Raw genomic sequence first — 23412 nt, 5'->3', positions numbered from 1 at the left:
AAAACAAAAATGAAGCAATTAGTTACCCTTTGTTAAACTGCCTTCAATACAAATCTATTGTCGATTATAAAATTCCTTCTATTATGAAACAAAAATATATAATGCAATATATTACATAATGAAAAGTGTCAACTCTTTATGTATTACTTAATATATTATTTTAACTAATATACCACTCTATGTATTGATTTTATAAATTATTGATAGTTAATTTAGAGGAAAATACATTTTCTTTAAGAGTATTGTCAGTCTTTGCACCATGAAATTGAAGTGTTGATACTGTAACATAAAAGTTATTCACTTGAAACGATGCTACCTGCATGCCAACTGCCAAGAGGTGTGTTTGACTGTGCAGACTAAACCAACGAGCCATTTAAAAGCATACGAGGCAGCATGTTCTCACAGTAGTTTCTGACATACACGGATCGGTTTGGGCAGCGCCGCTTTAAGTCAAAAACCCATTTCATGCGTACAGATCTTGCACCAGCGTTTGGTCGCGGGTTCTAAATGAAAGTGGGTGACAAATGCTTTGCCTAAACGACAGCGCATACTAGCGTAGAACGAGTCTGAAAATCTTGTTATGGTTTCGGGAATGCGGGTGTTTCCGTGAGCCGAGCTCCTGGTCGCGCGCAGACGCTGACTAGCATCATTTGCCAGCGCTGTTGCTTCTGTAGCCGGATTGATAAATGTTAAGCTCCTGTACGTGATCAAAACGGCGAAAATGTCCAAAAGATGATGAGGGTGCAGCACATAACTGATACAGTTTCTTTCTATAGAATCGCGCAACTGATTAATAGATGCCTAACTCGTCATTTGGATGTTGCATGCAAAACTGACTGTTCAAAAATCTGAGGGGGAACGTGCCCCCTCTGTTTAAATGGGCATGACGCCTCTGAAAATAACAATAATAACTAATCAAGGTTGATGTAGGATATAGAAAGTAATTAGTAATAAGTAACTAAATACTTTTTGGAGAGAGTAATTTGTACAGTAATCCAATTACACTATTGAATATGTAATTAGTAACTCGTAATGAATTACTTTTTCAGAGTAACTTACCCAACACTGGTCATGAGGTACAAGCTGTGTCTCTAATTGTTCCTTCCTGCCCTTAAACAGAACATTGCTTATTTTTGCTACGAGGTCCTCCATATGCGCCGACAATGCAGGATGAAAAGTTTGGGGTACTGAGATGACCTTTCCAGCCTTTGATTGCCACCACTGGTTCCATGTGGGTTTTATGGAGCCTTGATGAATCCCTTGGAAGATGTCCTGAAAAGTAATTTGTATCAGCAATCTATACATATTTTTGAATTCCTCTAAAATGTTATGATACATACAGGGGCAGACTGGACTAAAAAGTGGCCCTGGACATCTTTGCCAAGAGCAGCCAACCACACCCTTTCAACATACCACAATACACCAGCTCTGTCTATGTTCTAGGGACGGGGCCCTCCATCCATTCGTCCTATCAGTGGGGCCAACCGGGAAGACAGGAGATATGTCCACTTCTCCCTCACCTCCATTTCTGCTATCTAATGCAAAAAAGTTATTTCAGTAAATTATGTTTAATATACAAGATAAAAAGGTAAAAAACATTGTTTTACTGGTACTGAAACTTACTGTACAAACCAAAACCCCACAGTTGTTGAAGTCTGTTTGCATCCATTGTGCTGTCGATTATTCCATTGGCATGTGGACTGAAGTTATATTTAAACAACATTAATACAAGATGGCTTATGAAAATGTTTATGAAAAACAGAAGGTTTCCGAAGAATTTGACTTATTTCAAAGTCACATTGTAAAAAAATGTATAGGCCTACCTCTTAAAAGAAAAGATAGAATGGGATAGCAAACCAAATGAGTTGATTAAATATGCCATTTAAGTTTAAGAACACCGATCATATCAAAATCTATGGCTTTTAGCACACATTCTTCATTGTCTTTTATTTTTTAACATTTATTTTATTAATTGTTTTAATCTTACTTGTTGAAATTGGCAATGGAAAACCAGGATAAATTAACCTTGAAATACTCTATTTTTTTGTTATATTCTTCAATATTGCAATGTCCCTCTGCAACCAGAGACTTTAAATTGTTCTAATATCATCATCTAATATTAATTTTATATTAAAATAATAATATACTATTTTGCTATTACAACAATAAAAAATGTCAAAAGTGTTTTTTAAAAGCACAAACACTGGCGTGTCTTCTACGTCAAGCTTCGATAAAATGCTTAAGTACTACTTTTAACACATTTTGAAAACTAAAATCTCTTTTTTTGCAAGCTTTTAGTATGTACAGAGGTTTAGCTAGCTCTGGAACAAGCTAACGTAGCTTCGGAGCGTTCGTATAACAAGATATCGCGATAACAATGTTTTGATCAGGCATTTAAACTAGCTACCAATCGGGGTCCTAAAGGGGACCGAATTCGATGGGGGACTCGATACCACATGACAACGGAACACAGCATTCCATGCGGGCAAAGTGCGGCGTTGCGCACTGCGCAGACCGAAATGCATGCGCATACAACACCGAAGTACCGCGAGAGTGCGTCGGATGAAAGGAAATTACGTACGTTGAAAAGCATAAACAAACAAACGAAACTTCATACAATGTTTCTCTTTTATTAGATTCTTTAACAGTCATGTTATATTTTGCGCTATGGTTGTCGAATTGTATTATAAATGAGGCGCATGCAGTAAGTCACAGTATATTCACGCACGTGTGTTTTTATCATGGAGATCTTCGGCAGCACGTTTGATGATTCTGTGTTTGAAGAATCGCGGAACAGAGTCGCAGCAGTTCTGCCCACATACGAGCCTAAACTCTGCGAACCTGAGGTGGGTATAATTCATAACCCTCACAAACAATCCTAGTAATAATACTGGTATCTTACCCTGATACAGTGATCAGCCCTAATGAAAAATAAGGACCAGCACAGACATTCTAATGGATTTGTTGGCCATGATAGGAATTGTATTGGATTTAATGGAAACCATACGGGCCATTAGTCTCATTGGGTCTGTCCATCCACTGTTAATGTGTTGGGTTCTGTTGGTGGGATGGTAACTTACAGTTTCTGGCAGATGGGAGTCAATAGCACCATTAAATCCTCCTGGAAGAGGACCCAAAAAACACACTAGGTAAAATACTTTTGAAATGGTTTATAATAGTATTTAACGAAAACCCTGGATCAAATATTCATTTACTTGGACAATTTTGATTATAATAATTATGTATAATCGGCCATCATTATATTTTATATAATTATATGTTTATAATTATGCAGGTGCATACAGTCATGGGAAACCTGGCAATATTTGTCAAATGACTTTAAAGCACTTTAATCTTGGAGAACTGGTCATAAATCGCTCAAATCTCATGCTTTTGTATTTTCTTGTTTCTCTGAACTAGTGGTTTTGTCAAGATGGACATATCGAAGATGCATTAGAGGAGCAAAAAACCCTTAAGTTCAGAGGAGACTTGGCCTACAGGAGGAAACAGTATCAGGTATCTGATGGCACTCTTTATTAATGCTTTTTGTTAGTCATGTAGCTAAGCATGTGATTTTTTGCCAATGACAGGTGGCTCTGGATGAATACATGTCCTGCCTCACTCTGCTACCTGCTGGAAACACGTCAGTGAAGCGAGATGTTTTGGAAGGGATTGCTCGATGTTGCTGTCATCTGGGACGAAAAGAAGACGCTCTTAGCGCCTGCGAGAAACTGGTAAAAATATCTTCACAACCATCGCAGATGTATGTTGTATAAATTAAATATGTCAGATGGTCTCTTCCTGTCTAAGTGGGTTGTTATGGGTCAGACTAAACTACAGGTATACTGTTGATCAAAGTTCTGGGTTTATAAGACTAGTGATATGCTAAATGTACATTTCATTTTTCATTTTATTGGACAGAGGTTAGAGATTTCCAACACCTGCCACCTCACCTGCGTGCTACAGCTGGAGTGGAGTATTCATGAACACCATCGAGATCTGACAAACAGCATCTCCAGCCTGCAGCAGCTGTGCTGTCTTCATCCCTATCATTCCGGGTACTGGCTGAATCTAGCCATGAGTTATCAAAGACTTCTGGAGTCTGAACGCTGCCTGGAGAAACAATGTGAAGATCAGATGCAGACAAATAACATTTTAAACCTGAAGACCATCATGTGTTTTATTAGAACAAGGTACCTCAACCACAAACAAATGAGCGACATATCTATATTATTAAATTCACTGTTATGCTATTCTGATACATAGAAAGTTCATACATGAACACATTTGTTGAGCTCCAAAATGAACAAAAAAGTAAATATTGACAGAATATACATTTTGGATGAGCTGTTCATTTAACAGAAGAAGATGTTCGTGTAATTTTCCTCAGGTTGTTAATTGAAATCCTGAGGATTCAGCAGTTCTCATTCGTGCTGGAGAACAGCCAGAAGGTTTTACAAGAGGTTGAGGAAGCTCTACAGGTTCTGCATCCAAACGAGAAAATGCTCCAAACAGTGTCTGAGGTCAGATTTTTTAAACATGTCTTAAGTGTTTTGTAAAAGACTGTTAAAGACCAAGATATTATAGTTGTTTCTTATTGACTTACCCTTGTGTTCCAGACTCACTTCTGTGGAACACTGAAAATGTGTGGTCGATTGGCCATATGTTCTTCTACATATAATGATTTTAAGTTTTTTGGTCATTCAGTACTTTGTTAATCAAATTAATTAACTCAAATTTTTATGTTAAAATGACACCACTTTATTTACATTTCATGGTATAGTCCATGGTCTCACACTTTGTTTTCATCTATATCCAGGTGATGTCAGAGGACCTCAATCCAGAGAAGATGAGGGAGGAAAACCAAGATGGAGAAAGTTTATCAGGTCTTTATATTAAAGACTTTGATGACAGATGGTGGACCAAATTTTACACAAAATTGCAGAAGACAACAACTCTATCCATGCACACAATACCGGTGGACAGATGAATAAATGTAGTGATTGCATTTTAGAAAGCAAATGTTAATCTTTTATTAACAGTTTTATGAGCATTTACTGTTACAGAGCAAATAAAATTGAACATTTCTGAATGCAAAAGAAATGTATGTAAAGTTATTGCAAACGGTACTTATCTGACCTTTTTCTAAGGTTACTTTGAAAATGAAACATTACAGAATGCAAACAGTACTTATTTGACCTTTTATGAAACTACCCTTAGGTAATTTGTACTACCTCAGACAAGCTATAAAAAATGTCAATTTTGAGGCCTGACGGGGGTTAATCTTTACATTCTTTATGCACAAATTATGTTTATTTATATAATTATTTTTTGAAAAATGTTAGTTAACTTCATCTTAAAACCAAACACAAAGTACTTCCATAGACTTACAAATGTTATGTAATATGGCGGATCACATCAGGTAACTTGTTAAAGTTGGGCGGGGCTTAGCAAAGCATAAAACACACCTATCAGTTAGAATGACCAATTAATACAAAGTATTTATAATTTAATTTTGTTGATTTTACACATGGGTTGTTTTTATCTTGAATTATAAATCTTGGATTAGCACCAGTGAGAAGATGCCGCGGCACCTCTACTGTTCTGCACTGGACTCCAGATTTGACTCCTAGTATTATAATCTTTGAAGAGAGAGAACTGAGATGGAATGGTGTGATGGATCGTGTTCCTCCGTTGAAGCCACTGAGATCTTTGTGGTGCAGTTGAGATGCATGGATTGCTGGTCCGTCTTACCAGTACAGGAGGTGTAGGGATGCTTGGGAAACTTGGGCTCCTCGGCTTCAGAGGTTTCTGCTGGAGATGATAAGCCTCTGAGATGCCTACCGGGCAGATCAAGGTCTGTGTTTGCTCCAAGGGTGGGAGGCTGTAGGGATCAGAAGCACTGGATGTTTGACAGGAAAGACCCGGCACTGGTTTAGAAATAGCATATAGTCTGTGAAACTCCAGGTCAAAGGGTTTCACCCCGCTGCCTTTAAAGAGCACAGCCAAGCTTCTGTGAACCTGCCAGGAGAGCCAGGTGAAACTGAAACAGAGTCAAATTCATCACTAACAGGTGTGCAACGTTAAAAAAAAAACTAAAATAACAAAGCCAATCATAATTCAGTATAATGATATGTGGAGGAAAACTGACCAGTCACAATTTTTTGTTAAATTAAATATGCAACAATTTAGCTAGAGAGAGTCAAAGAATAAAAAATAGAAAGTAGGATACAAGAATGCAACGGTACCTGTAGGAGCCGACCAGCGCCTGTGTGCAGTCTACAATGATGAACTTCTCTTTCACCTGACCAGTGAACTTTCTCCCTGATTTGGCACAGTACGTTTGACCCTGAACGCTACGAATTGACATTCGCTGTGTGAAGAGAAGCAGGGAAATAAGTCAAGACTTTCATATAAGGTTCATGTGTTCTATTTTCATAGCTCCATCTTTACCGTATAGGGTTTACTATAAAGTCCTGTATAGATAAATCTATACAGCAAATAATAACTAAATAAATGCAAAATGTTGCTTGATTATTCTCATTATTATCCTTTATTATCCATTATCTCAAAATCAATAATCAAAACTATGTAAAAAAGTCACTTTAAATACAGGTTCACATGGCTTGTGCTGACCATAATTTTCCAGTACATATAAAGTTAATGATAGTATTTAGTATTATCATTTTCGGGACTGTGTTGGATTTCCATTTTGTGGAAAGTGCGATTGTCACTACCTGCATTTTTCGTCAGTTAATTCAGTATGTGATTTTCACTCCCTTAATTTAGTGAAGTGTGTGTGTGTACAGAACAGGATTAAGCTTTAGAAGGTGAAGTGACAAGCAAATTTATCTGCAGTGTATACGTGGCCTTAGAGAGTTAACAGAGGAGCAGAACTTACAGTAAGATGTGACTTGTTGATCTTTAAATGTTCACACATGTCCTCAAACACCTGTAAATTGGTGTGGTCCAAAAGCAGATAGACGTACACACTGCGCTTTCTTGTTGCTTCCAGTAGATCACAGAAAATCTCCACATCGCTGAATGTGTCCATGACTATTGCCAAAACCTGTGCAACAAAAAAGTGACATTGAAGTGTACCTACATACCTACAGATTTGAAATGGTCTCTATTTTTTCCGCAGCTGTATAAGTCAGTATCTGGTGGAAAATTGTGACATTGCTCATATTTTATATAATGATGAAAGGAATAGGTTCCAGAGAGAAAAATCAAACAGCTCATGTGACAGGTAAACATTCAGGTTCTTACTTTAGTGGCTTGCCTGATAAGTTCCCGCAGCAGGTCTTTCATAGAAGCGGATTTAACAGACTGGAAAAACACCTCCACACGAGGCATGCCTTGCAGATGGTAACTCCAGTCAGCCACCGGCCAGCCATAGTCAAGAACGGGGGGCTCGCTCTCTGTGGCCAAAGGAAAGTACGTCTGCGATGACACAGATGGAGACCCGGACATCTCTTCATCCCCGTCTGTTTCTTCATCTTCAGCGAGGGGCTTAATGACACTGTTTAAGATGTATGCTTTCTCCTCAACCGAAAGAAAGTTGGCTTCGTTCTCCTTGTTCAACATCTCCTGGTATCCGGTCAACCCCGTGTCCAGAAGAGCATCCATGGCCAGGCGTGTGCTCTCATTGTGACTCAGATCCACCGCAGACACCAGACGGTTTGGCTTTCTCATCTCCTGAGCCCTCCGTCTCATCTTCCCTATCATTTTGGGATTCAAGAAACGCTGCACAGGCAATCCATTACCTGCAAGGTTCATGTTGATCTGAAGTCTCTTGTCTTTTGGGCTGAACAAGCTATCTTTTGGGCTTTAGGCAAGTAAAATCTCATCCGCTTTACATTCACCTGTGAGGTGAAATGAGTCTTCGCCTTAAACGTTCACAAATAATCCAGCTCTTCATGCACCGTGCATTTTATCATCTCACGGTACACTGGGCATTTCTGCACCAATTTGTCAGGTTTTTTATGATCTGTGAGTTTCAATGTGAATGTCAGTGCTGCCCTAAGGCCTCAGGGAAAGTAGTTAGTGGTTTTTCCACAGACAAAAGTAAAAAAGGAGGATATAATTGCGTTCACAGACTGCTTTTGCCCGCAGGTTTTAGAGGGTGGGGATGTGAATTTTACAAGGCGAATGAGACTTAAGTTTTTGTCTGTTCCAGCATATAAAACACAAAGTGTGAGTGGCAGGGAGGAAGATGCGGCCGTCAGATTGACTGTAGTCACAATGTGTACCGATGCCTCAATTGATAAAAACATTAAACGTAATCCTCTCCAGGACACACCTGCTTAGCTAATGGCCTTAAATATTAAACATTCACTTTCATTTTTTGGTTGTTTTACATCTGTTGTTTATTAGTTAATAGTTCACTAAGACTGTTTAGTTGGGGATTTGTTGTAAATGACTAATTCTAGGTATTACCTTGATAATACACATTTTTGAAGAGTGATATGTCACATTTGTGAATTAAACCTTAAATGGGTGTGTTTAGTAAAGAGAGGTGTGCTACTTACAATGACATCCTAGCTGAAGATAAAAATGGCAAGAATAGCATAAAATGAATTCCAATGTTTTACAGTTCAAACGGTTAGGGTCACTTAGTCATTATTTATTAATATTTTTCCACATTTTGGAATAATGCTTTATTCATCAAAACTAGGTTATTGAATAACACAAATGGAGTAGCTGGAATTAAAAAATCTAAAATAATTCACAATTTTTCAAAATCATTTTAGCATCTTTATTGTAGTCACCTTTTGTCTATAATTTGCAGAAATGTTTTTTTTTTGTCTTAATCAAGCAGATTTTTGAGGTCTCAGCATAAGATGTTTTTAAACAATATCGAGATCCCATCTATTCTTGGCTCCTTTTTACATCATTATTCAGTCCAAATCATCCATTTTAAATACATTTTTAAAATAAATATGTTTATTAATATTATGTATTTTCTGTATATACAATATATATATATTTAAAAATATGTTTTTAATGAAATAAACAATTTAAACATACACCTTCAGATCAAAAGGTTTCAAGATCTTCAGAAACACTTAAGTGACCCTAAACGTTTGAGCAATAATGTATATTAAAGAGGGACCACAGTATCTTTTTTGGATTGGCTCTGTATACTTGGGCCAGTAAGCAACTATTCAGCACACCCTAGCAACCACATAGCAACAAGCTAAAAACTACTCAGAACAGCTATAGCAACTCCAAAGCAATGCCCTAGCAACCACCACAATTACCTAGCAACTCCACAGCAACAAGCTGAAATCCACTCAGCATACTTGTCCCTTATATGTACACAATGTCATAATATCCCATGCATGTTATTTTAAAGTGGTTTTCATGATGCAGGCATGACTATCCCAACATGTTACCCACATCCAGACACTAGACACTTCCATTTCAGTAAACACTTCAATCTCAATGCATGACATCTGAAACGTCTTCGGTTAACACCTGTAAGACAGTAAACTAAATAATGCTAACAGGAATGTGGTGTAATCACAAAAAACAACAATAGTATTAAGAACAGCACATGCAAACACACACATGCGAGTGTGTCTGACTCAGAGCAGTGTGGCTGTCATGAAAGTATATCAACATGTTTAAAGAGTGATGCTTAGCCTTAGTCAAACAAAAAACCTCCCTAATGTAACATGCTCTCGACAAATGCGCAAATATATTGCTTTGTTTCTTTTTTCATTTAATCTAATGAAAGAATTTTAAGGGGTCTACACAAAAATAGTTGTAAATACTTTTGTATATGCTATGAAGCTGAATGATAAACATATTGTATAATTTACATGCCCAATACCAATGTACTTTTTGTTGGTGCAACATTATTCTTCAAATTTACATAAATTTGCAAGAATCTGATCTTTTCCAAAACACATCTTGATCCAGTAGCTTTGCTGCATATCTGACAAGAGCGACTTTCTTATGGCTTGGTATGGCTTTGTTAAGCATCTCTTTAAGCTTGGGGAAGTCCAAGGTTTCCGGATGCTGGGCAGAAACCAGAAACAAGTTCTGCCGGAGACCCATTTCCCCCAAGACTCCCTCAGCCCATTCCCTGACCTGCCCAACAAACGTTTCCTCAATCAAATCAGCCATGGAGATCACCAGGTAATACTCTTTCCCCAGTGATGACAACTGCTGCATTAACTGTATGATTCCCAATCTAAGTCTTAAAGGAGACAGCAGTATGTACACATCACATGGAAACATGGAAGCTACAAGCTGAGCTGGGTTGAAGCCGGATGCAGAAGGTTGGCTATCAAGACCACCTATTTTTCCAAGGCCAGGAAGGTCCCAAAGAGAGATATTGGGGAGCACAGGGTAGGGATATTCTGTAGGCTCTTTGGTAGTTTCAATGACACCAGTTGGGGCAGATTGTTCCTCGTTGTTCTTAATGGCCAAGAGAGCATTGACCAGGCTGGAGCTACCACAGCCCGTCTCGCCCAACACACCGATATCCAGACGGAAGTCATCGAGAGATGTAAGGATTGCCAGAAGCTTGGAGGGATGGTCTGTGACATCTCTAGGCTGTGACAGCTTGGAGATCAAGTTGAGGTCTTCTTGGTTTATCTTCCGATACTTTAAAGAGGTGGACACCACCACTCTGGACAGTAAATATGTTGAATTTGATTAATAAATGTGGAATAGCATAAAAGTCATAACTATTCAAGAATAATTACAAGTTTGGACCAGCGTGAATTTTCCTTTTATTTCATCATTCATTTTATTAGCTATTGAACAACAAAAGCACTTTCGTAATGGTAGACTTTTCTATTACTGTTGAAGGGAAAATTCTCCCAAAAATGGAAATTCTTTCATCATTCATCCTCGTGTCATTTCAAACCTGCATGACTTTCTTTCTTCTGCAGAACATAAAAGAAGATATTTTGAAGAACATTGATCCCAATTGACTTTCATTATGGACACAAACATTTCTCAAATATCTTCTTTTGTGTTTCACAGAAGAAAGAGTCATATACAAGTTTTGAACGACATGAGGGTGAATAAATCATGACAGAATTGTTTACTGTTTTGTGGAAGTTCACTTCTATCACATCATTCTTACACATTTCAAAACACTCAATGGACTCACTGGGTTTCATCAGCAATGAATTTAGGAATCCGAAGCTCCCTCGTGATCGCCACCAAGAACTGACTAAATGCCTTTTTCTTCAGGTCAGGCAGGGCTTTAGCAAACACCTCACCGATATCCTTCATCTCCACAAACTCGGATGCGTCTGATGTATTTGAAGGACTCTGGCTATCTGTTGCTTCAGCCGACTCTCCGAACGCTTCTTTCCTCCTCTTCTGCAACTCCAGATTACGAGTCCTCATTCTCTCCCAAGCACAGGTCATGCACGGCCCTGAGGGTTTTTCCTCGACCACGTCCCACACCTTCTCAGCGTTCACCAGAAAGAAAGGCTTATCTCTGTCGTGCAGCTCCATCTTGAGCCACATGTGGTCCTCCTTGCGTTCTTCTGTCGTGAGGACCACCAGAACATCAAAATGTGTGGAGTCATACAACTTGCTGTTCGTCTTAATAACCGAATTAGAAATCGGATGGTCCTGCACGGTCCTGACGCGAACATTGGAGATTCGACTGTGCGAAAGCATCGACTCAAAATCAGGAACGCCCCAGCCGATATATTCAGAATGTTCCGCTATCCGTACTCGTTTTCTTCTGCTGCTCTGGCGTTTAGCATCTTTCGGAGGCTGTATGTCATCTTCTTCATCTGCTTCTTCGTCTTCCTCCCAGTCTTCCTCATCTTCTTCGTCCTCCTCCTCCTCCTCCTCCTCCTCATCATCATTACCTGTCAAATCCTCTTCTTCTGTCTCCTGGGTCATGTCGAGCCCACAGACGGCAGAGGCGAGCTGGGCATTGGCATCAGGGGTTCCTCCAGTCACTGTTATGTCTAAAGGAAATCGCTCGAAGAGCTCAAGAGCCGTCAGTAGCCTGTCTTCAAACCCAGCGGTCCGGAGGGAAAACCTCCACGGGGCCTGTAAACACTTCACCTTTTCTTCAGACAGCTTTCCATCCATCCTAAACTATCCCCTGAAAATAAAAGAACAACACATTTGTATTTAACAGTATAGATTTTAAGCAATTGTGATTTATGAGAAAATATTGACAAACAGACAAGCTAAATTTTGTCAATGGAATAATCCATTACACAACATATTACACAACAGTCAACTCTCACCTGTAATGTAACAGTAAAAGAGCTCCAGGATAATGTGTTCGTCCTTAAATATCCCTAAAAGAAGGTGTTAGCAGAACAGTCAGCTGATCTAAGTCAATAGTTTGTATGTATAAGATGACATTGTAAACAGTTCTATCAGGGCGTTATTGTTTGTTAAGCACCATGGTCTACCTAAATTAACCCTTTTACTTCCACAGACGTGATCCAAATGTGCACTGCAAAAACAGAATTTCATTCTTAGTATTTCTGTCTTGTTTGTCATTGCAAATATCTAACAATTATTATATCAAGATACATTTACTTGAAGCAAAATTGCAAAATGGCCAAAGACAAGAAAACTTGAAAAAAGGAAGGGACCTTCTAGAGTTTATCCTCAATTACTAAAGAGGTTAAACTTAATTCAAGTTTATTTTACTTCCCCCATTGGCATATATTTTTAGTGTTTTTTCTTGTTTTAAGGATACATAAAATTCAGACTAAATATTTAAGTCATTTTGCTTCTCAAATAAATGTTGTTTGAGATAAGAATTTGTAGAAATAGTAATAGAAAACAAGACTCTCCGTTTCTTTCTAAAGTCATCTAAAATATTTGCTGTTAGAACCAATCACATGGATCAAGTTTCAGGACGGGCAGAATACACCAGATATTTGAACTGGTCCCCAAGTGCTGGACTAGGATGAAAAATCGGCCCTGGCATTTTTAGAATCTGTCGACGGGGCGGGGGGTGCATGCATACGTGTCTTTTGCATTCGCGTCCATCTAAGAGGCCAACGCCTCTGTTACGGCCCCATACGTTAGCGGCAAACGCATCCGTTCTGGCCCCATACGTTAGCGGCCCGCCGGGATAATGCCCGGTACGCCAGATGGCCAGTCCGCCCCTGCTGGTCCCCCGAGATCCAGATCCAACTCCTCCCACTTTATATACTTAGCCGCAATTTGGAGAGTAAGTTACAACCTGTGGTCGCTAACGTTTGCTTGTTTAATGTAAGTCTACACTTGATTAAAGTGGAGGTAACATGCTATTTCATGCATTCTGACTTCTTTCCGCTGTTAAACGTGCTGGCTTCTCAAGCTTAACATGGTCAACTTGTCAAAAAATGAGTAGAACGTATGATGTAGTATTTCTGTGCTCCATTCACTCAAGCAGGGTTCGTACAGTTTTCGGAAAGTTTTTTTCGAACATGGATTCATGTTTCGTAACAAGGGTTCCTAGTCCCTTATTGGACAATTCTCCCTAAAAAGCACAGCCACACGTCGTCCAGCGAGTGAAAGAGCACGCCCATCAATGCCGCTTTACTCAGCTGATGGAAGTTTAGCTGTGTTTGTTTGCTCACTGCACTTCGGTGATGAATGTTATATTAACGGTGAATATAACGCTGGATTTGGAGATCGTTTGAAGCTGATAGATGGTTTTGTATAAATGAGATTTGTGACTCAGACAGTGGCCAGAGATTCACTGTTTCCAGTAATGCTCTTCCTAAAATGAGATGTTTGATCTGTTTACCAGCGCTAAAAGATGCCGGACGTGAACAGCACACGGTAAGTCAAACTAAGTCATATGTTTGTGTTTTGTTGGCAATCGGCGTTTACGTTCATAATGTAAACAACACGACCTTATAGTGAATCAACAGTTATGCACGGTTAATGCGATGATGTATTGTGTGCTCGTGTAGTTCTGCCCCCCTGCACGCCTCCAGGCGGTTCTCTTTTTTCCAGAAATAATCGTAAAGCTTTATCTGTCTTTTATAAATTTTATCAAACTAAATACTCTTCGAAGATATGAAGTATGCAATATTACTGTGTAGGTACTCAAGATTAATATGAGATTGGCAGAAACTGCGCGTGTTACCTCATCTTTAATAAAATAGTCGAGATAGATTCAGAATTTAGTGTACGCCTGTAAGCAATGATCACACTTATATATATATATTGTTAACCCCAAACCAAACCCTTCCTCTGAATCTATTAAAATACGTTACTAAAAATATGTTAGTAAATAAAGTTTGTCTTCAGCAAGATTGTTTTTCCATCAAAAGAATAACGTTAACTATGACTCAATGCAAAAAATGGCACAGAGCAACAACACGAGTATGACGTGTGTTGTGGCAAAACTGCTGCAGGAATCTGTCGACCAATCAAAATGCAGTGGGAGGAGACTAGATCTGGATCCAACCTCACCCCCCTGGATCTCACACTCTGCAGTGAGGAGCTACTGAAATATTTTCATATGCTTAGTTTGTAACTCTTAAAGGGAGAGTTCATTGTGTGAACACCAAACCACTGAGACATTTCTCAAAATATCTTCTTTTGTGTTACTTCTTTTGTGTTACACACAGCAGAAAGAGTCATACAGGTTTTAAATAACATGAGGGTGAACAAATGATGACAATTTTAACACTCCCTTTAAGAGTTCTTTACCACAAAAATTACTTTATTCAAAGCGACAAGGTATTCTTTTTTATCAACCTGTGCCATTCCACAACCTTTTTGCTGCTATAATGCAATGCTCCTCCAACTGAGCTACAGGAAAACTGTGTATGAATATATAACAATAGTCTTGTATTTTAGGAAGCCTGTAAGTTGGTGCCACAGTGCTGAGGTTTTTCAGGTGATGAAAGGCCACTGCTATGCTGTTGTCAGTGTGTTATGAGAGGATGCTTACTTGGCCAAGTCAAAAAAGCCAACACCTTAATAGTTTTATTCTAGTCACGACTTGGTCTAATGTCCCTCCTTTAAAGAAAATCTATGATTTTTTCCTCCTGTTCACTAATCAAAAATCAAGTCCGGCTGCATAATTAGCTGCACACCACAAATGATATATGTGACCCTGGACAACAAAACCAGTCTTAAGTAGCACGGGAACATTTTTAGTAATCGCCAAAAATACATTGTAGGGGTCAAAATTACCGATCTTTATTTTAACCAAAAATCATTAGGATATTAAGCAAAGATCATGTTCCTTGAAGATATTTTATAAATTTCCTACTGTAAATGTATAAAACCTTTATTTTTGTGAGTGGATGGCCTGCTACAGTGCCTCAGATTAACAACTTCAAAGGCGATTTTCTCAATATTTAGCTTTTTTGCACCCTCAGATTCCAGCTTTGTAAACAGTTGTTGTTCTGCCAAATAGTGTCCTATCCTAACAAACCATATATCAATAGAAAGCTTATATATTCAGCTTTCAGATGATGTAAAAATCTCAATTTCGAAATTTTTTTGTTGTCCAGGGTCACATATGATAACTCACATGACATGATGATAAATACTTAGGGTTTAGAAGAAAATGTTATTCTAGTTACTTTAGCTCAAATGGTTTAGGATTGCATTAGCAACACAAAGGTAACAGGTTCGAACCACAGAGAATATACTATAAATACAAATGCTTAAATGTAAACTCTAAATATAATGTGTGATGCACATCCCATAAAGAAGAAAACTGAAAATAAAAAGCACATTATTTTCTGATATGACGTCACATAATTGTATATCCAGCAGAGGTCAGCCTTTCTCACTCTGCTCTAAAGTAAATTCAAATACCAATTCAAATGTTTGTTTTGCGAACACAGTTTAAGGGACACTCCTAGATTCAGTCATTTTCATAAAATGTTATGATTGAAAGCTCGTGGACAGGGAGACAGGAGTGTTGCCCATCCCAGTTCATGAAATCCTGAGAACAAAACAATGGATGACTAACAGGTTTGACGTCACGAAAGTGTCCACAAAATGAAATGAAATGAAGCGAGTCGTAGTAAGCAGAGGGAAAACAGGTGCACTCTGAGACGGGAACAGGTGGGTCTCACAGCATTGAACTCTTTGCTAATTTTCATGTCTTTCTTTATATGCAAATTTCATTTTCCCAGGTATTTGAATAATGTGTTTAGACTTAATCTTTGAATTTGAACTTGCTTTCTAACAAAATAATGTTGAAAATAGTGTAGCATGCAATAGCCTAGTATTTACTACATTAAATTGTAGTGTATTATAGTATATTACAATAATTACCACTTTGGTTCATATATAATACATAATTCTGCAGTATTAACTATAGTGAATTGATGAAGTGTGGTAAACACTGCAGTGAACTTGAATATTTACTGTGTTAAGGTTCAAAAATATTATTTGCTGTAAATACTGTAATGTCTAGAAAGTTAACCTCAGCTTACTACGGTAAATACTAAGGTACTGTAAACTGCAGTATTTTTTCATGTGGTCTGTCTAAAAAACAACTTGCATTTCATGAACTACTTTATACTATCATTTTAAAACAATAATTATACATTTTGTTCAAAATATTTGAAGAGATAAATCATGTTTTTATTGTGTTAGTTAGCTGTATTTTTTGTTTGTTATTATGGCTTAAATCAAAACAAACCAACTGCAGTTTGATTGATATTAATTGGAATGCACAATAACATAACATGATTTTTGAAATGTTTTAAAAACGGAGTTATCTCATTTTGGAAAGAAAACTCTTCATTTATTAGAGAGAACATTATAAGCTAAATTTTGATTCTGCAGTAAAGTTGAGGTTTGCTTGTTTTCTTTGTATGAATTGACAGTGAAAATGGATCTGAAGTCTTTTTTAATGTTGAATGTCTATTCTCACCATTATTTGATGTTTTTTTAGGAGAGTCTTCCAAGGGCCAGACACAGAAACACGCAACAGCCATGGCATCGGGAGGCCTCGCGTGTTTAATGTTTACACTTGTTGCCTTAAATATACTGGCTGCAGTAAGTCTGACAAAAAAACAATATATTTTTTATTGTTCAAAAACATTGATAGATTTTTTATTTGTAGTTTTTGATGTGGTTACCTCACTCTTTTTAGGCAGCAAGCTTGGCATTATTTGCTGTTGCCATTTGGGTGGTGGTGGATGGATACAAACTCTACGCCATATCTGCCGTGTCAGGGAAAGATGATATCTTTGCGGCTGCCTGGATTGCCATCTTTACAGGCTTCGCCTTCTTCCTCACATGCTTGTTTGGCATCTTTGCTGCCGTGAAAAGAAGCCGTAGACTCATGCTGGTGGTGAGTTTCCATGCTGGAGCACAATGATGAAGATCTGCCATACATGTAATTGCATCAGATAATAAAATGTCAAATAAGTGGCATCTGCAAACAAGTGATTCTTGAGTTTGCACCAAGTAGTGGGTAAAGTCAGTTTCTCATCAGGATCGCATGCATGAAAAACCAAATGTACTTCATTACATTAACTTCTTTAAAAGCAACTTGATTTGATATTTTAATATCCAATGCATTGACAAAGTGTCATTTGAGTGTCCAAATGCTTTTTAGGGCCACTGTAATTCATTGATCAATCAATCATATTATGTTTAAAGGAATCAGATTATAGATTTTACCAGTTTAACTTACTCTTCCAATTGTCATCTTCCACAGTACCTTATCGTAATGTTCATCATCTTTATATTTGAATGTGCGTCGGCCATCACAGCAGCAACCAACCGAGATTATGTAAGTAGACACCCAGCCTATCTGTGCTAAAATGGAACACTAGGTTAATTTATCATATTCATACAAAATGAAATAATAGAATAGTCTGAAAAAGAGACGATCTCTATGCCATTTCTCTTTCCTCTTTCTCAGCTGGTTGGAAACAGTAACCTGGTGAAGAAACAGATGCTGCAGTACTACACCGACGACAGTAGCAAAGGGAATCAGATAACAGACACATGGAACAGAGTTATGCAAGAGGTAAGCGGAAAACTCCCATGAACTCTTCCAGAACGATCTTCAACTTGTTCAGATGAACACAAGCAGGCACACTCCAAACCACATGGGTTTATGTGTGACTAAAGCTTTACTGTCGGAAAAAAATTACAAAAGCTGTCACGCGGTGGTACTGTTTCAAAAAGTACACTTTTGCACCTAAAGAGTTCTATTAGTACCGTAATATGGGTATGGAGCCTGTCCTGAAAAATGTCTAAATTCACATTGTTTCAGGAAATGGAAAAAAACAATACTTTTTAAATAATTAAATACTGTGTTGTCAAAGTTGACAAGCATTTTTTAATACGTTTTATTGGTTAGATATTTGCAAAACCCAGTGACAAACATAAAGGGTGACCACTGATAATGATTCATGGCAAAAACTAAAAAAAATGGAGATACAAGGTTTCAGAAGGACAGCAGCGACATACTTTTACCTAAATGCAGGGACAGATTATAACTTCAAATTTTTGGCATTTGGCACTGGCATTTTTGGGCCCGCTTCGGCCCTCCACCGAATCTGTCGGCCGGGGGAGGGGGGGAGGGCGTTTTGTGCATGCATACGTGTCTTTTGCATTCGTGTTGCGTGCATTCGCATTTATAATACCTCCGTCTAAGCAGCCAACGCCTCCGTTACGGCCCCATACGTTAGCGGCAAACGCGTCCGTTACGGCCCCATACATTAGCGGCCCACCGGGAATACACCCGGTACGCCAGATGGCCAGTCCGCCCCTGGTTACCTCTAAGGGCCCCCTCCCACAATTTTTCCGTTCTTTCCCTTAGCGGCGCATTCACAGTTACAGAACATGAAAGTTAAGATGAAAATGAATATTAAAACCTTTCTCGCTCTGCGTGAAATGCAAATGGTTTATAAAAGTCTAATATTAGCTCACAGCGAAAAAACAACAATGGACCAAATGAATGCGTATAAAACATGTCTTCAATTAACTGTGAAATATGCACGTATTTAATGCATCACATAAAAAAAAAAAGATTTCTCACCATAAAATGCACCTGTGCAGTAGCGTCGCAAGTGGGGGGAAAAGGGTGACTGAGTACATAGGGCCTTGGCATGTGAGGGACCTTGAAGTTCCTGAAATGATGATTATTATTATTTTACAATTGTGCACCTATACTGCGCGTCTGTGCAACTTCTCTATTCTCTGCTAATCTTGAGAAGCTTCGGCAGACATCTGTGCAAATGCCTCACACGAGCACAGCACGCATGCAACAGCGACCAGCACGATAGTATGGGCACTTTCGAAACCTGTATCTAATCTTTTGTATCGAATCAGTGCTTCGAAGCATGTATCAAACTGTAAGTCACGTGATTTTTAGCAAACGAGGCTTCGTTACATCATTACTGTTTCGAAACGTTTCAAAACTCGATGACATTTCGCCACTAGGGAGTGTTGATCTGAAAGTAAATTCATAAACCAGTGTCTATAACTGATTTAACTGTAAATCAAGAAATGAAAAAAATAACCATGTTTGTATCGATCTATGGACAGTGATCATCTCGGGATAAGTATCACTTAATGTGAAATCTAGCCAAATTTTACCTAACAAACAGAGCCATATAATGTATGTCAAATGCCAAATTATCCAACATAAAAGATGAGCGCAGTAAAAAGTCAAAGGTCAATTGTAGCCTATGGGACCATTTTGAAAACAGCCTTGGAGGTGTGTGATGGTTAATCATAACACTTATCAATGTTGAAACACATGCACTCCTACCACCTTCATTTATTGGATGGGCATAGGTGTAGCTAAAACATCTGCTTTTCTTAAAAACTCGAAATAAAAAAAAAAAAAACACTAGTTCGAATGATGAGACGACGCTTCGACCAAGATTCGAACCTTCGACCACAGAACGCTAGTCGGGAACACTAACCACCCCCCCACACACTCAATCGACTCACGAACATACACATTGTAATGTCAGTGATTAACGGTTGTTACATAAGTGCCTTAGAGCAACACGCGCAAATGACCACTAGGTGTCACTGTGGAGATGGGTGTCGGAATGTTTCGAAGCCTCGACACGATACGGCACACTTGATCAATTGTTTCACGAAGCCTCGCTCTGCCCATCACTAATGATAGACTGTATAAGTAAAGTCGTATGGACTCACATCCCCGCTGAAAGCATCAGTGTTGAGTAAGTTACTCTGAAAAAGTAATTAATTACTAGTTACTAATTACATATTCAATAGTGTAATTAGAATACTGTACAAATTACTCTCTCCAAAAAGTATTTAGTTACTCATTACTAATTACTTTCTATATCCTATATCCACCTTGATTAGTTAAGTGATTCAAGGATAGACATGAAACGGCTTATTTAATTCATTCAAATAAATAATATTAAACTACATAAAGTACTCAACATATACATATTACAAATGTGAGAATTATACATTAAATTAAAACTGGATGGAAGCCCAGGGCTCCCTCATGGTAGTCAAGGGCCCCTGGGCACATGGTACATATGAGGTGCTTTTTAAAGGGTGCCGTCCTTAGAAACTATTTGGATAATCTTCAAAATTGTCACAGCATGTCTTTCTGTCAACTCATCACGTGCAGTATTAGAATAAACAGTTTTATCTTTTCATATATATGAAAGAATATCCTCTTGACTTTAAATGTATACACAAAACATGTAATAAACGAAAACAGCTGATGCATTGTTAATGTTTCATTGTTTTATTTTGGAACTTTTATTTAGTGCATAGGCTGAATTCCTGCACAAAAATAGAAAATGCAGCAACAAAATATTTATCTGCTTCTATGTGCAGATAAATATAAATTTGTATTTGAATGCATGATTGAATAGTACATTAAAAACAAAATGTATTATTAATATTAGGAATTGAGAATTTTTCCATAGAATTGACCATTTCTTCCATCTGTAGGTTAAGTGCTGTGGTGCAGATGGCCCAGCAGACTGGATAACATTTGACTCTACATACAAAACAAAGTTTCCAAATTCATTCTCCTGGCCTCCAAACTGCTGTGAGAAGTTGAGCAACTCTGAGGTGAAAGATCCAATCAGTTGTAGAGACGGTGGCATCACTTTGTTCAAAAAGGTAATATTATAAAATAAAATGTTTGTTTGCAACGACACATCTACTGTATGATTCTTCAATACTGTTCTCATGTCTCTTTTTAGGGTTGCTTCCAGCACATTGAATGGGTTTTAAGTCACTACACGTGGGCCGTAAACTGGTATGGATTTGCCGTTCTCATGCTTGTGGTAAGTCACATCATCTGCTGCTTTCTAGATGGAACATTAACACAACTGATTTAAATATACAAATACAACCAGTGTTGGATCATGACTCTTATATGCACATTTGTGTTGCAGTTTTTTATGCTACTGCTCGCCATGGTCTACTACATACAGTTGGATTAATGGTACAGAGACTCAAACCAGCAGCCACACCTGCTTCTTAGCCGCTTACACTCATGTTTTCACTCCAAGCAAAAGAAACGCACCGTGTTTTCAGATTGCACAATGGTAACATCATAACACATGCAGTTCTCTATGTTCAAGTGTGGCATTAGTATAAATCCTCAAGCTTTCTCAAGTTCTTGCACAATTATTATTCATACAGTTTTATGATCTCATATTCATTTAGAGATTATGCTCTTTTATAAATTCATGGCACACCACTAGAATGTCCAGTTGAACGTGATTTCAATATAATGGAGTTCTATCGACTGCATTTATGTCAATGTTGATTTCCAAAGAAAATAATTTTCAATGCCACAACCTTATGAAAAACTAATAAAGATAGTTGTTTCAACGTTGAATTAGTTATTCTCAACACTGATTTAACGTTAATCCGATTATCAGGGTACACTGAAAAAAACAACTAGTTGGATTTATTTATTTTGTGTAAATTTGCGCAAGTTTTTGCACGGTTTTTTTTAATTAAAAAAAATAAAAATAAGGAAAATGTAATAAAAAAGTGTGTAAAAATTATGCAAATTAAGTAAATTCTACTAGGTTTTTTTCCAGTGTAGAACCAAAAAAATGCAAAAGGTAAGTTTTGAATATAACTTAACACAAACATGAAATGTTTAGGTATTGTGGTAATCGACGTTTTGTGACTTGTTAAAAAATGTAAATTATATTTTAATCAGAAATATATCGTCGCTGTCCTTCCAAAACCTCAGATGTCCAGATTTGATGTTTTGCACTGTAATTTTTCATAAATACTGTGTTGTCAAAGCTGACAAGCACTTTTTAGTACTTTTTATTGATTAGATATTTGCAAAACCCAGTGACAAACATTAAGGGTAAATAATAGTAATGATTTATGGCAAAAATAAAAATCATAAAATATTGAGATATGAGGTTTCAGAAAGACAGCATCCATATACTGAAATATATACTGAATTTACTGAGTGTTATGGATTACATGTAATCATTAAAAAAATAATTTTAATTAAATCTTTATAAATCAAATCTCCATTTATACCGCAGTCTACACACATACCATTTCAGTTAAAGATTTAAACACTTACAAAGGCCAATGAACAAGACATTTGTTTTGCGAGATTGTTTGCTGTACACTTGTTGACTTCGTTTCTGTTTATTAACACAACTGATGCTTGACTGTGTTCAGTGCTATACTGACTCATATGGTGTATTCACTGAAATTTAAAAACACAAAAATCACACCTCACACAGTATCATGCAAGAACATGAATGCCCTTGGAGATCAATCAATCAATCTTTTTTAAAAAAGGTGAACGCGAGACAAAAGGCTGGCATCTCTCCACACCCATGAACGCCCAACAAACTGTATTTGCTCATAATTATCTAACGCATGTAACCGCAATAAACAGTGAAGGGCATGTTAGTTGCATATGTCTGCTTGAATTTATACTCAACTGGGAGTGTCGCTGTTACTGTGAATCAGACTGGTTTTGCAGGATATTCATCCAGGAAAGACCTCTCATATTACTGTCAGCAAAGAAAGGTTGCCGCCTCAGCGGGTGGAGACTGTGTGTCAATCCGGCCAGCCCTGTGAATTCAAATAAACTAAATAATATCTCTAAAATAACACTTCTCTATAGAGAACTTTCTCCCTAGAGAAAGGGACGGTTCACCCAAAAAAGAAGATTCTGTCATCATTTATTCATCCTTGTGTCATTCCATACCTGGATGACTTTCTTTTTTTGCAGAACACAAAACAAGATATTTTAAAGAATGTTGGTAACCGAACAGCGGCGTTATTGACTTGCATTGGTTTTGTGTCCATAAAAGTACTGGTACCACAGTTGTTACCAACATTCTTTAAAATATGACAAGAGGGCGAGTAAATGATGCCAGAATTTATACTTCGGGTGAACTATCCCTTTAACACAAGCTTCCACTTCAAGGTCACGTTTGGACTGTTTAAGAATGTTATTTAGTCAAATGAAGGTCA

General features: G+C 37.8%; 4 protein-coding genes across 4 annotated transcripts; 2 read left to right on the top strand and 2 right to left on the bottom strand.

Moving 5' to 3' along the window:
- Positions 1-2492: 2492 nt before the first annotated feature.
- Positions 2493-5006, top strand: zgc:101716 (uncharacterized protein LOC492784 homolog). Its single transcript, XM_057341000.1, has 6 exons — positions 2493-2846; positions 3421-3516; positions 3591-3734; positions 3922-4193; positions 4391-4523; positions 4820-5006. Exons 1-6 carry the CDS (start codon positions 2742-2744, stop codon positions 4988-4990), a joined length of 921 nt encoding a protein of 306 aa, XP_057196983.1. The 5' UTR covers positions 2493-2741; the 3' UTR covers positions 4991-5006.
- Positions 5007-5549: 543 nt separating this feature from the next.
- Positions 5550-8891, bottom strand: LOC130558539 (protein FAM83A). Its single transcript, XM_057340999.1, has 4 exons — positions 7270-8891; positions 6902-7069; positions 6249-6373; positions 5550-6043 (listed from the first exon to the last, which is right to left on the bottom strand). The coding sequence occupies exons 1-4, from the start codon at positions 7777-7779 to the stop codon at positions 5566-5568; spliced, it is 1281 nt and encodes a 426-aa protein (XP_057196982.1). The 5' UTR covers positions 7780-8891; the 3' UTR covers positions 5550-5565.
- Positions 8892-8985: 94 nt separating this feature from the next.
- zmp:0000000951 (uncharacterized) lies at positions 8986-12287 on the bottom strand. The gene is made up of 3 exons (XM_057340998.1): positions 12240-12287; positions 11132-12091; positions 8986-10642 (listed from the first exon to the last, which is right to left on the bottom strand). Exons 2-3 carry the CDS (start codon positions 12076-12078, stop codon positions 9877-9879), a joined length of 1713 nt encoding a protein of 570 aa, XP_057196981.1. The 5' UTR covers positions 12079-12091; positions 12240-12287; the 3' UTR covers positions 8986-9876.
- A 3566-nt stretch (positions 12288-15853) lies between these two features.
- On the top strand, positions 15854-22445 carry upk1a (uroplakin 1a). Its single transcript, XM_057341096.1, has 8 exons — positions 15854-16032; positions 16871-16974; positions 17072-17272; positions 17642-17716; positions 17849-17956; positions 20887-21060; positions 21144-21227; positions 21339-22445. Exons 2-8 carry the CDS (start codon positions 16912-16914, stop codon positions 21384-21386), a joined length of 753 nt encoding a protein of 250 aa, XP_057197079.1. The 5' UTR covers positions 15854-16032; positions 16871-16911; the 3' UTR covers positions 21387-22445.
- Positions 22446-23412: the final 967 nt, after the last annotated feature.

The sequence above is a fragment of the Triplophysa rosa genome, linkage group LG8, assembly GCF_024868665.1.
Source record: "Triplophysa rosa linkage group LG8, Trosa_1v2, whole genome shotgun sequence".
Classification (NCBI taxonomy): Eukaryota; Metazoa; Chordata; class Actinopteri; order Cypriniformes; family Nemacheilidae; genus Triplophysa; species Triplophysa rosa.
This window is presented reverse-complemented; position numbering and strand designations above follow the sequence as displayed.

Coding starts and splice junctions, on each gene's coding strand:
- zmp:0000000951 (XM_057340998.1), bottom strand. CDS start 12,078: ATGGATGGAAAGCTGTCTGAAGAAAAGGTGAAGTGTTTACAGGCCCCG. Junction 10,643..11,131: donor TTCATTGCTGATGAAACCCA/GTGAGTCCATTG, acceptor TTTACTGTCCAG/AGTGGTGGTGTCCACCTCTT.
- zgc:101716 (XM_057341000.1), top strand. CDS start 2,742: ATGGAGATCTTCGGCAGCACGTTTGATGATTCTGTGTTTGAAGAATCG. Junction 3,735..3,921: donor TTAGCGCCTGCGAGAAACTG/GTAAAAATATCT, acceptor TTTATTGGACAG/AGGTTAGAGATTTCCAACAC. Junction 4,524..4,819: donor TGCTCCAAACAGTGTCTGAG/GTCAGATTTTTT, acceptor ATCTATATCCAG/GTGATGTCAGAGGACCTCAA.
- LOC130558539 (XM_057340999.1), bottom strand. CDS start 7,779: ATGAACCTTGCAGGTAATGGATTGCCTGTGCAGCGTTTCTTGAATCCC. Junction 7,070..7,269: donor TTATCAGGCAAGCCACTAAA/GTAAGAACCTGA, acceptor TTTGTTGCACAG/GTTTTGGCAATAGTCATGGA. Junction 6,374..6,901: donor TCAACAAGTCACATCTTACT/GTAAGTTCTGCT, acceptor CTCTTCACACAG/CGAATGTCAATTCGTAGCGT.
- upk1a (XM_057341096.1), top strand. CDS start 16,912: ATGGCATCGGGAGGCCTCGCGTGTTTAATGTTTACACTTGTTGCCTTA. Junction 17,273..17,641: donor GCCGTAGACTCATGCTGGTG/GTGAGTTTCCAT, acceptor CATCTTCCACAG/TACCTTATCGTAATGTTCAT. Junction 21,228..21,338: donor TTGCCGTTCTCATGCTTGTG/GTAAGTCACATC, acceptor TTTGTGTTGCAG/TTTTTTATGCTACTGCTCGC.